Source organism: Henckelia pumila, chromosome 2, assembly GCF_033568475.1.
Source record: "Henckelia pumila isolate YLH828 chromosome 2, ASM3356847v2, whole genome shotgun sequence".
In the NCBI taxonomy this organism is placed as follows: Eukaryota; Viridiplantae; Streptophyta; class Magnoliopsida; order Lamiales; family Gesneriaceae; genus Henckelia; species Henckelia pumila.
In genome coordinates, this window is record NC_133121.1 from 167,814,667 (window position 1) to 167,827,608 (window position 12,942).

Sequence of the window (12,942 nt, forward strand, 5' to 3'; positions counted from 1 at the left end):
ATTGATTATTATAGGGACTTTTCGATTTTAATTTCTCTTTCACAAAGTCATAATATAATTGAATATATTTTGAAAATTCAATTGCATAATTTTTTTTTAAAAATATATAGGTACTTGCATAAATTGTATTTCTTTATTTATTTTAAGCAACTTGCACAACTTTTAATTTGGCATTGACGGGAAAACTTTTGGTCAACATAAACAATCTCCAAAGATCGAGTAAACTGAAGCTATGCTCCAAAAAATACACACACAGTGGCCGCGTTCGGTAGACTAGTTGATTTTACACAAATCGAACGAATATAAATACCAACATTTGATTCTTTTTTTTTTTCATTCCAAATTCAACCACAAATCTCCATAATTTTGTTCATTCCAACCCAAATTAAGTCGATTGTAGAGAAAAGAGATCGGAGAAAAAAACATCACTCACACGATAAAAACCCGACATTTCTACTATATTAAAAGTTGTAGGTCGACTTCTGATCGTATCACGATGTTTGGATTGGCGAACAGTGTTACGTTCTGACTGTCGAGACTTCCAAACAGGTAAATATAAACCACATATTTAGAAAATGTATTCAATTGGAGCGAGTGTAATTCCTAAATCAAGGAAACATGTCTCTACAATGATGATAGAAAAAGTCGTTGAGATCGTCAGAAAGGCTTTCGGGTGTTATCTCAACAAGAGCCAAAGAAAACGACGACGAGTGTATTTATTATTATTATTATTATTATTATTATTATTATTATTATTATTATTATTATTATTTTGTACTGTACACTTTGATAAATTTTGTATTGCATAAAATTTTTTATAGTACAAGACTATAAGTTATACATATGAGTATTTTCTGTAATCGGTGGAGCATTATGTTAAATAAACTTTCCAACTTTCCATATTACACATTTCATGTTTAATCATCACAAGTTTCAATTAAAGTTGGTCACTATCTAAAATATATGCACCGTTACATTATGTATAGTTTTTCAGCTTAATACTTTTATATTATAAACTATTTATATATGTTTATATATATTTAAAATTTTAATATATTTAATGTTATTTGAAATATTCCACCTCTATCACAATCACATAATCATATGGTGATGGTCTCATAATGTTGACGTTTATGATGTAATCACAAAAACTTACAGATAGTGTTTGTGAGAGATTTTATAAAGCACTTCTCAATTTTTTCTTAACAAAATTTTGACTTTTTGTGAAATTTTGTTAAAAAAAATTACAAAGTTCTTCTTATCTCAAACACTACTACCATAGTCTTATAGATCAATTATGTGGGACGAATACTTATTTCTTTTATCTCTTGACGGTGATCTATATTGTATATATAAATCATAGATGTGAAAATAGGCGGAATTCGTTTATGAAATAAAAACCGTAGAATGTGAATATTTTTTACTAACACTATCAAATTGTTTTTTATAGTTGACAAAAATGAAATTGGATTTTTTTTATTAATTTTTTCTGGAACAAAATACCAATCCGGGTTTGGGTTCTAAGTTTGGATTGAAATTTATTACATCATAGAAATGAGTCGTGATTATAAGTTCTCTCTCATTTTTGCTCGTAAAATTTGATAATTATCGATGATTCTGCTTGAGTTGTAGAATGAAATCTCCATCCATAACTACTATGATTTCCGAGTTTGCGTGGGTGGAGCTGATAGAAAAAAAAACTAAGTTCATCTTGCATGTAGCCATGTTTGCGACGGTCTTCCCAGTGAATCATTTCAACAGACAAGTTTTGAGCAATGATTGGATCCTTGGATTCTTCGGACATATCCAAATCCAATCCACAGCAAAGCAAAAGCTTAGTTTAGAAGTGGGCGTGCAACAAGAAGACACGCCCCGGTCATCGGAGAAATCTATGCAATTGGTATCTGGTACCTTGCACGAGGTTTCCGAAAATGGATTCTTTGATGTTATTCAATTATTTTCATCTGCTTCGTAATCATCTACGTTGTCGCTCTTCCATGGATGCTTTCTGTTGTTCTTGTTACAGTCTCATTTCGGCCTATAACACCCAATTCAATGCCCCAGAAATATTCCCTCTTTTTCTCCCCGGACCACGCACGAGGACTCGGGAGGATCGACTAAAAGATCAAAATGAGTATGCTGTAAAGTTGGGAAAATATTTCATTTCAAGAATTATAGGGGAAAGGGCTTGCAATCTTGCCCGTTTCTTGGATCCCTGTTTTATTTATCTCAGAGGGTACTTTGAATCCAAGAAAAAAGTAGTCAGAAAGATTAAATCAGAGTCGGTGTAATCTTACAGATATCTTGAAGTTCGTTTAAGAATTCAATTGAGGGTTGCATTGAACTCAAGTGAAGTAGTAAAATTTTTACAGGACCTTGATTCCTTTGATCAGAATTATTTAGATGGCATCATCGATTGAAAGGAGCAGCTTCAGTAATAGGAGCACTCCTCTCATGCCAGGGCGAGTTGTGATCGCGTATGACGCGACTAAAAATCAAACAAGTCAGGTGTTTAGAGACACTATTACCAATATAAGGAAGCAGGATGGCATGATTCAAGAAGGGGATACTATTACCGTCCTAGGAGTGTTACATAAAGTACTGCACCCTAGTAAGTATATGTAATTAAAGAATGCTGCAACTTTCAACTTGAAAAACACATTTTTGGGATATGATCTGAATCATAATTTATCAATAGTATGTGGCCTTATAAGATGGAGATAGTTCGCTCGTATTGATTTTTAATTCTTTACAGAAGTGGACAAGTGATGTAACAGCAACTTAGTGTATGAGTTAGCATATGGGAAATCTGGTAATCTTGATGTCTTTGACAAAATTGTGTAATGGGTACAATGTGTTTGAAAATCTTGAACTGCCTCCTGCTTAACTGTTATCTTACTTTCACTAGTATATTCCTACCGCTGTGAACTAGACTTGCTTTTGGTCCGTCATTTTTCTATTAACCAAGTATTGTCTGGCACCGTGGAAAACTTAGTTAAATTTTAACAGAGGTTTGATACTAGAGTGGCTTTACATTTTGCAATTTCCTCCAAAAATCGAAAATGTATATGTGTTCGTTTGGCAAGGAGTAGACACTAGGTGACATCCCTACCTAGTTCCTGATATTTTCAAACAAAATTTTGACTTTGAATATATCTTACCCACATTAAAAACCAAACCAAACACTCAGTTGAAATTACAAAATCTCTCATCAATTGTAGCGCTCTTACCCGAGCCACTACTAAATAGACTAAATAAGCATGCATATTCAAACTTGATAATACAATTAAATCGTGGGACAATATCTTAAACGCTTTTACGACCCAAATGAAAAACAAAACAATAATCTCAATCTTAAACGTCAATACAACTACATTGAAATCATAATCCCACAAGAAAATACGAGAAACCAAATTAAACCACCACTTGATCACCATTGAACAATAATCTGCTCTAGCCATTGCCCTGGCCGTCCTAACCGTCCAACCTAAGACATGTCTCGTGGAATCGGGTGTCCGAGATGAAAACAAGCCTGTAAGTGACAATCTTCGTAATCATACGAGTATAAAAGCCTATGTGATGCATGTAAATGCAATGTGCTCGAAAAGTAAGGATCAAATTTAGAATTACATGCTCAGAATTGTGGCACCCCATGTATGGAGCACTCTGCGCCGAAGCACTAGTGGGTGGCTCCCACACATGACCAATCTTAGAACTACAAAGTCCTGGGTAATCGTAGCACTTTGCGCAATTGCACCATTGGGTGGCTCCTGATACCCGATCGTCCAAGAAAAACTAAGGCCAAGTGGCCCTACTCAGAATGGCTATCTCAAGGGATAACAAGCTCAACATGATCATGTAATGCATCATAAGAATCAAGGCGATAAAACATATATCATGCAACAGATAAATATGCAGTATATAAGTATGTATACTATGTTGGTCATCTCAGTCACTGCATTACGTACATCACTAAACCAATCTGCCTACTCGTCTGAACCTAGACAATATCAACATATTGAAATCACTATCATGTCAGATCTAGAATTCCTAAACATGTTTTTTAACTCACTTAGGGCTTTGGGGTTATATCTGTGTTCGTCATCAGACCGCTGACGATGTCTCGATCTGCATGTCCCGGGTGTCAATGACCCCTCCTCGAGTCAACACTAGCTCCAAAAGCTTCCCGACACTAAAATGCCCTAGAAATTGGCTAGAAAACCTTAAGTATATGGCTGAGAGTCGAGGTAAAGAAGAAGAGAGAAAACAGTGCGAGGAAACTAATGAAATTAGCTTCAACTTATAGGCTACAATCTGACTAGTTCAGAAGGTCCGAACTTAACCTTATCCGCCACGTGTCAAAATCTCATTCGTCTTACTGGATTTCTCGGGACAAGATAATCCGAAGAAGATCGGGTGGTCCGATTATTAATTCGGCGGATCCAAGCTATTCGGTAGGTCCGAACTTGCTGATCCTCAATCAATCAATTTGTCTTTAATCATGTCTTAAATAGTACTTTATTCGAATTAGATTTTGGGTCATTACATCAACTTTCAAAAGTTTCTTACCAAACACAATATTGATTTTTGTTTCTTGAAGCCTGCTGTCTAAACATGATTTTTAAAATTCCTCCCAAGCACACCATCAACCCGCTTGTTTCCAGTAGCTTTTCCATGATTTCTCTCAGATTTTTGAGAGAGCATTCTGCTACCATATCTATTTTTTTTTTTGGGGCCTAGGACTTGTTTATTGATCTACAGTTTCAATAGGAAATTTCTAAGGGAGCGTTTGGTTGGCTTTGAATCCAACCCAACATAATTTGTTTTTTTTTTAAAAAAAAAAATGATCGAACATAATTTCGAGATGTTTGGATATAACTTCGATAGTTGATGTGATCCTTATGAGAACTTTGACATGGATTGAATTTTTTTTCTAACCAAAACTGATCTTGAGAGGGTGAATTTTTTGTGAAGGGTATATACCGATAAACTCCTTCCTGTCCAAGGCTTTCAAATTCTAAAATGATAAAATTGAATAGAATAGCAACACTGAAGATTTTGGACATTTTTGTTATGTAATTAGATATTCTTTATTTTTCATAGACTACTGTGGAAATTGGAAATTAGCCTTTGATTCTTTATCTAGCTTATGTAAGTTTGTCTGTCACAGATTACTTACTGGAGAATACACTGCTTAAGATGGATGTTTAAAAAAAGTTAAACAATATGGTTAAGGGAAATTGGACAGGATTTTTAATGGATTATTAATTTCATTTACTTCAACCTTTCTTTCATTTTTCATAGTTAAAATATGTTTATCTGTCTTCATTATTAACCATATATCTGCACAGTGGGTTTCCAAATGAAAATAGCTTCCAACTCTTTGTTTGGAACACATGCACGTGTAATCAAGGAAGATTCCTCGAGGAAGCTTGGCGCGTATATAAGCATGCTCCAGCATAGTGCTGATGAATGTCAAGGCAATGGGGTAACAAGAACCAATATTTATCTTTGTTACAAAATTGGAGAACCCTGAATTTGCTATACTGAATATTGCTATTTTGTCATCTAAAGAAACCTCAGATGCAACTTTGTGTTGAAGTCAAGTCGTGACATTTTTGTTTTCCAAACTCAGATAAAGTCATTTTAGGGATTTGCTGTTGTTTATTAATTTCAGTGTGCCATTTAATATGAGCTAATTGATATAGAGATATTGAATGACACTCTGCTGGACAAAACCTAGCCACGCGGCGGCCTTTGTGTAGTTGGTGAATTTTTGGCAAATCCAAAATAAAATTCTCTAAAAGACTTTGAAAATTTCCGAGGTTATAATTATTTTGACGAAAATATGATTACTGTAGGGTTAAATTAATTTAGAGTTTTGGGAGCTTAATGAATTTAAAAATGTACTTATGGACTCGGTCTGAACAATGTGGTGTAGACGGAGTTCCCTGTTTTGGAATGAGCACTGTCTTTTCAGTTTTTATAGTTGCTTGGGCGTTAGATTTCCCATTTGGACAATTGGTACCTAATAACAAATCAACTTGCACTAATTTATGTCATATTACTTTAAATTTAATTTGGTGTCAAAAAATCAAAGGGTAGAATGGATGTATTTTTACATTGCATTAACACTAATCTATTTTTTATGTAGATAAATATTGAAGTCAAAATTGCCGTTGGAGCTCCGGTGGAGAAAGTTGTCTTACAAGAAGTAGCTGCTTCAAATGCAACCTGGGTTGTTCTTGATTGGTAAGATCTGATTTTAACTATTTCATTCTCATCTGGCTTATTTAATGAATTTGCTATTTATTCGATGTGGCTATAATTTATTAATTCTTTTACTTCCCATAGATTTCTTTCTTTATTATTTGTTTGGATTTTAGATACACCAGTGGAATTGGATATATCAATGTGCATATATTTATATATGCAGGTGATTTTGTTTGTTTCTAATAATATCCCAACTATATCAATATAGTTTGTATAGTTCCTTGTGTCATCCAAAAGGAAAATATAACAGAAAATAAAATTTTCTTTTCCTTTTACTTTTCTCTCCAATTTTCTAGATACAAATGGGACTTGGTATTTAATTCATCAAACAATGAAAACTGGGAATGAAGATTGATCGAGGATATAAATGGTTGAAAATGAGATCCAAAACCGCTTAAGTTGGTAATGCTTTATCTTGCTACGATACATTTCTTTCTATTGAAAATAGTGCACTCGTTAGTTGTTAGATTTAAGTTGAAGATAACCAAAAACGCCTTAGTTCTAATACAGGAATTCTTATGCTAAATTCAATTTCATTCCACTATTAATAAGCAATGAAGGTCAATAACTGTTCGGCTCCGAACCAACAGGTTGAAGTTTGATAATGAAGTGATAGAATTCTTTATCGCAATTTGATGTCTCTCTTGATGAAATTTCTCCTTTCCCTTGTTGCACTACCAAATGATAAATCGACTAGGTTGTATGAAATAAGAAACTAGCTGTGATTCTATGATTCATGATGTTCATATGGGTGCCTCCAGAATGATGCAATCATTCGTTAATGCAAGTAATGGAAAATATACAATGATGTCTGCATATTTTATACCTAGTTGATGGGAGACTGTCTATTTTTCAACTGAAATTTTCAATACATGGAGGTTACTCGCTCGTGCAGGATTTTATTCCTGAAAGAAGGTGAGAAACTTGTGAACTATCGTGTGCATAGTCAAGTTTCTAAACTTCAATGTTATATTACATTTTCTTTTTCATTTCAAATATATCACATGTCTCACAAATTTACTTTTCACTAACCATGAGATGCAATTTCTGATAGATAATTTATTTACTCGGAATTTTTTTTTTTGCTTTTTAGTGACAAAAGTAGAATAACAGATAAGTTTGTTTTTTTCTTTTTCCACTGTCATTTTGGCTCTCACATATTCTTGGTTGATCTTTTTTGCCTGAGCATAAGTACTTTACGCTCCATATATGGGTAACTTAAAATATGCTCACTATTTTAGCAAAGTTGCATTGATTGCACAGATACTATCTTTAACGTCCCCAACATTGAAAAAGACACCCCCCTTCTATCAGTCACATCTTTTAACTTTTGTGATTTTCTAATTCAGAGAATTTTTAGAAATTATGCTTTCACTCCCTTTGAATATCCTGGGGAATCTAGTCAACTTAACTTCAAATTTGTGATGTCCGTAAATTTCTAATTTTTTTTGACAATACCAGAATTCATGTTGCATTCACATTGTTATGCTTCAGCTGCTAAAGAAAATAATTGATGTTAGGAATTCCTTTATTTACTTTGTGCAGTAAAACGAGCTTCACATTTTCTTCTCTCGGTTTGGTTCTCTAAATTTTGATTCATTTATTAACTTAATCGGTAGACTGTAGATAGCTTGATTTTTTATACTGGAATTTTAATTAATTTAATGACAAACATTTAGTTTGGCATGTTTAGATACTTCCTGAAACATGTACTCTGAAAGTATTTCACTGGATAGCTGATAATTTGCTATACAGGCACCTAAGAAAGGAACTGAGGTATTACCTTAAACGCGTGCCTTGCAAGGTTGCACTGGTTCTTGAAAATTTGACTTTAGATGTTATGAGGCCCTATTATTCTGACAGTGCCAATGGTGTTCCTAAACATGAACTTGTGTATTCACTATCCAAGCCTGTTTTGGTGACGCCGACTGAAGATATTGAGAACAACGAGAGGTCCGTCATTTCTTCTGCTGGCCATGAAATTATGAACTCTATGGAAAATACTGGGATTCAGAAGAGCATCTTGGTGACATCGCTATCTTGTAACTCCAAGGAACCTGATTTTTCCTCACAAGAAGAATTTGGCTCAAATTCTCCAAAAGGAAAATTAGGTTAGAAAGGTTACTATACATTGAACAATTTGGATTTTACATGCACAATCTTGGCTACTTGCTTTAATTTTGTCTGATCTTAGTTTTTGTTTCATCGCTGCTCTTAGCTTAATCATAGCATGGAATCCATCAGTGAACTTTCTATAATATCACTATAAATTTGGCCTAGTCACGAGGAGACAATTTAACTAAATTGCTTGGGTTGTTTCGTGCTCTTTCCTTTGGTCCGTGGAGGGTACTTGAGTAAAACGTCATGTCGTGTCTTCTTGCCTAAAGAATTGTTAATTCCAGTTCTTGTCAAATATGGTGGTTGGTGTTATGGTTCATGCTCTTTCTCGGTGAAACACAACACCTTGAGAATACAAAATGAGGTGCTTGAGCTGATTTTTTCTATCTTGACTTTATAAACTTGTTTTCGCTGTTATGGCTAAAATAGATAGCATAACTATTAGCCGTCCTGAATTCCACAGGTGTTGATGCTGAAATGAAAATTGAATACTATGATTCTCCGCGGGTGATGCTAGAACAGCTGAGTCTGCTGAGTTATTCTGATGCCCCTTTTCTTTGTAATGATAAGAAGATGGAGAGTTTTCAAAATTCAATGGATTATGTCGATATTGAGATAGAGATTGCTACAGTTGAATGTTCATCTGAAAATGCAATGAAAGGTTTGGAACTGCAATAATGGTCCTGATCTTAGTGCCATGCATCTTTATGACTGTATTAAATGCTTTCCACAGGTAGCAATGCTGAATTACTAATCAAACATGCTGAATCTGCGCCTGTTCTCAGTACGTCTAGTGGATTGGAAATGGAACTGTGTTCTATGAGATATAGCTATTCTGAGATAAATATAGCAACAGATAATTTCTCACCTGATAATCTACTGGATGAAGAGGGGTATGGAGTTGTATATAAGGGTCAGCTCGAGAATGGTCAGCTTATTAGTGCAAAGGTGCAAAAGGAAGCAAATACACAAGGGATCCCAGAATTCCTGAGGTTTGCATGCCACAAAAACATCGAGATGTTTCTTGGTTATTATTGCAATGAAGACTTTAAAATTTTGGTCTACGAATTCGTCTGCAACAAATCACTTGAGTGGCATTTACATGGTGAGCAAATTTGCTGTATGTGGAAGTGAACTAAGTTGATTCCCTTCTATCTTAGAAGGAACCAATCTTGTACTCCCTCGTTTCATTTTTCAGTGGTATTATAAATTTGTAATGCAGGTAACACAGAACATGTTCTTGACTGGCACCGAAGACATTCTATTTCCATTGGAATCGCTAAAGGTCTGCGTTTTCTACATGAAGAGTGTCGGGGAAGTCCAATAATTCATGGTTACTTGAGGCCATGCAATGTATTGCTCACACATGACTTTGATCCATTGGTAAATCGCTGTTTACCTCTATGCTATGATCTTCATATGTTTTTGTTTTTTTGAAATTTTTTATGCTCTAAGACATACTCAACTTGATCAAGCATAGTCATAGATAATTTCAATCTTCTACATTATATATTTCTCCCTGTTCTTTTTGTCCCTGATTTTCTGGAATGTCATCTCCTTTTTTGTCCCTGATTTTCTGGAATGTCATCTCCTTTTTTGTCCCTGATTTTCTGGAATGTCATCTCCCTAGCTACTTAGATCTCTGCTTCTATGATATCACGGATTTAAAAGGCTATTATATTTCATTACATTAAGCGCTATTTAAACTACATGATTTCATCGCTTGAACATTTTTTTGAGGTTTCTTCATGTTTAATTAAAATTTTGTTCATTCTAATTCATGTACAGCTCGGAAACTGTGGCCTCAAAAACTTGATAACATGCAAGGATAACAAATCGACAACCACCCACGCCACCTCTACTGCGTGAGTATTGGTTCCTATCTCATGATGAAAAATATAGCTGCATTTCCGTGGATATCAGTGCCCCTTAACTGTTATCCAGTACATTGATCTCAAGTTTTTTTCCCTTTTGCAGTTATCATGCACCGGAGTTAGCAGAGAATGGAACCTTTTCCATTAAAACTGATGTTTATGCATTTGGCATTGTTCTGATACAATTAATATCAGGACAACGGTGTGAAACAGAGGAATTATCGAGAAGTAACAATAATCAGTCACTCGTACAGTGGGTAAGTGTGGCAATTTTTTCGGCTGTTGCCCATTTTCCAAACAAGTTTAAAATAAACAAAATTTTCCTCGAACTTAATTCATATGGTAAAATCGATGAGTTCATATTCATCTATTTTTGCTGCTCACTTGTTTCGGTGTTACAGGCACTGCCACTAATCCAGATGCTTGCATTGGACGAGCTTGTTGACCCTCGACTTGGGGACTCGTATAGCATTTATGAACTGTACAACATGGCTAGTGCTGCATGCTTATGTATTCAAACCAACCCCGAGATGCGCCCATCCATGGGAGAGGTGAAATATGATTCATTGAGTACATTATCTTCCCAAAACTTTCTCAATCGAATTTTAATTCTTTGTAAATGGTTTGTCTAGTCCATACCTGGATAATCAAGGTATGTTACTTTCTTCCTCAAAAACAATCTTCAATGTGAGAAACTATTGCATTACAACTTGCTAAAAATATTTGATTTTCTTCATTGATAGCACCAGTTCTCGGCTCCCCGTCGGCATTTTAATGATTTCCCTCTGCCACAGGTTCTGCGCCTTCTTGAGGGGAAAAGCGCGCATTTAGAGCACTTGACAGGACAAATGAAACAGGACATTGCATACGAACAGACGACAAGTAGATTGACAACCTGCGGTTCTGGTTGAGACCAATATTTCTTCTGATACAATTTCCCACTGGGAATCCCCCGTTCCAAATATTTTTCTTATAGTCAAGCTCTTTATCTATGATGGTTCGACAAGATCAACTGGCCGATGAAGTTGGAAGTGAAGAACTACTGGTAGCTATTTGGCCAAGACATACATCATTAATTCACAGATTGTGTTGATGATTTTCTTGAATATACATGAGTTTCTTAGATTCACTAACCTTATTAAAGAACACTATGGATACTGAAACTTGGTACTTTTTTGGATGATTCTTCTACGACGACACTTGCCAGTATTTTCAATAATATTAAGTTGTTTCTTTACTTTTGTAATTGGTGTTTGCTACATATCTCATAATATGCATGATATAGGACCATTTGTCTCAACTACGTCATGATTGAAACCTCATATTCAAAAAGAACCATTGTCTCCGCTCGAAAATTAGTCTTTGGTGTTTTATGAGCTTTGGGATCAACAATAAACGCAATGAGCATGGCGGATTCTTTCATTTTCGTAGTTTTAGCGGGTCATGGGATCAAAATATCCTATTTTGGATTTGTGCATGCTTTGTTTGTTTTGTTTGTTTTGTTTTCAAAACTTTATTTCAGAATGGTTTGTAATGTCATTGCTTCCCGTTTTATCTTGAATCAGATTCGATTATTTTGTTGTTCATCAGCAAATCGGATCATTCAGCTTGGGAATTAAATTAGAATTGCATGCATCCGTTACCCTAAAAGTTCTAATCCACCCGGAAAGGAACTCTTTGTAGATGGCTTAGAAAATGCAGACAAGATGGTTTCCTTTATTTTCAGCGAATGTGCTTTCCACCCGCGTCGGAAGTTTAGTGTTCTGGTTTTATTTTTTGTCGGTGAATTTGAGCAGGTCTCTTCTGAAACGGTGTCACGAATAATTTGTTTGTTAAACGGTGTTACAAAGCATTTGTTTGTAAAACGGATCAATAGTGATCATATTCACAATAAAAAGTAATATTTTGGTTAATGCTTTTTCGTGAGTGACTCAAATAGGTGATTCGTTTCACAAAATTGATTCATGAAACCATCTCACAGGAGTTTTTGTGAAAAAAAAATCAAATTCATTATATAATTTTACATGTTTTCTTTTTTAGTCATGTAAATAATCATGTTGAGTACGAGTCTTCTAACTTTTATCTTCTAGCTATTTTGATACGAATTTTACTGGAGTGTCTAATTAACAATTGCTGACTATACTGTAAAATATAATGTCATGACAACGAATTCGAAGATTTTCAATAGGCGAGAAATAATCCTAGTAGGATGCTACCTAAAACTCCATAATGTCAAATCAAAATTATAAAATATTCTTTTTTAAAAAAAGCACGCTGAAAAACATTATGACGAATTCAAAAAATAGGACAAAATCCCCAAATTTGTGTCCTATGATTGAATTTACAACCTATTCAGCAATTTCCAGCCAAAATTGGACACACCAATGCGAAATATGAAAAACCCCTTGTATAAAAGTTAATGTATTTTTAAAGATTATATATATCTTTTTTTAAAGAAATTTTATGTTTAATTTTTGAAATATAAATTTGTAAAATATATGCTATTAATTAAGGGAGAAAAATGAATAGTAACTGAATTTTGATGAGGTTTTTTTTTAATACATCAATATTGTTCTTAGTTTTTTTTCCAAACTTTGATTTATATATTTTTTTTTGTTTTTTTTACAAATATTCTTATTTTATAATTTAATTACAAAATTTATGAAATAAAATAAAT

General features: G+C 34.3%; 1 protein-coding gene across 5 annotated transcripts; it reads left to right on the plus strand.

Annotated features, from left to right (window-relative positions):
* The first annotated feature begins 1,577 nt into the window (after window positions 1-1,577).
* On the plus strand, window positions 1,578-11,502 carry LOC140882103 (uncharacterized). 5 transcript variants are annotated; one of them, XM_073287864.1, is made up of 12 exons: window positions 1,578-2,611; window positions 5,352-5,488; window positions 6,155-6,252; window positions 8,029-8,049; window positions 8,137-8,384; window positions 8,855-9,052; window positions 9,125-9,496; window positions 9,614-9,774; window positions 10,180-10,256; window positions 10,369-10,522; window positions 10,667-10,816; window positions 11,060-11,502. In XM_073287864.1, exons 1-12 carry the CDS (start codon window positions 2,404-2,406, stop codon window positions 11,174-11,176), a joined length of 1,941 nt encoding a protein of 646 aa, XP_073143965.1. In that variant the 5' UTR covers window positions 1,578-2,403; the 3' UTR covers window positions 11,177-11,502. The 5 variants fall into 5 exon arrangements, with proteins under 5 accessions (XP_073143965.1, XP_073143964.1, XP_073143963.1 ...); XM_073287863.1 differs by having other exon boundaries at window positions 1,578-2,281; window positions 2,373-2,611; window positions 8,029-8,384; XM_073287862.1 differs by having other exon boundaries at window positions 8,029-8,384.
* The last annotated feature ends 1,440 nt before the right edge of the window (window positions 11,503-12,942 follow it).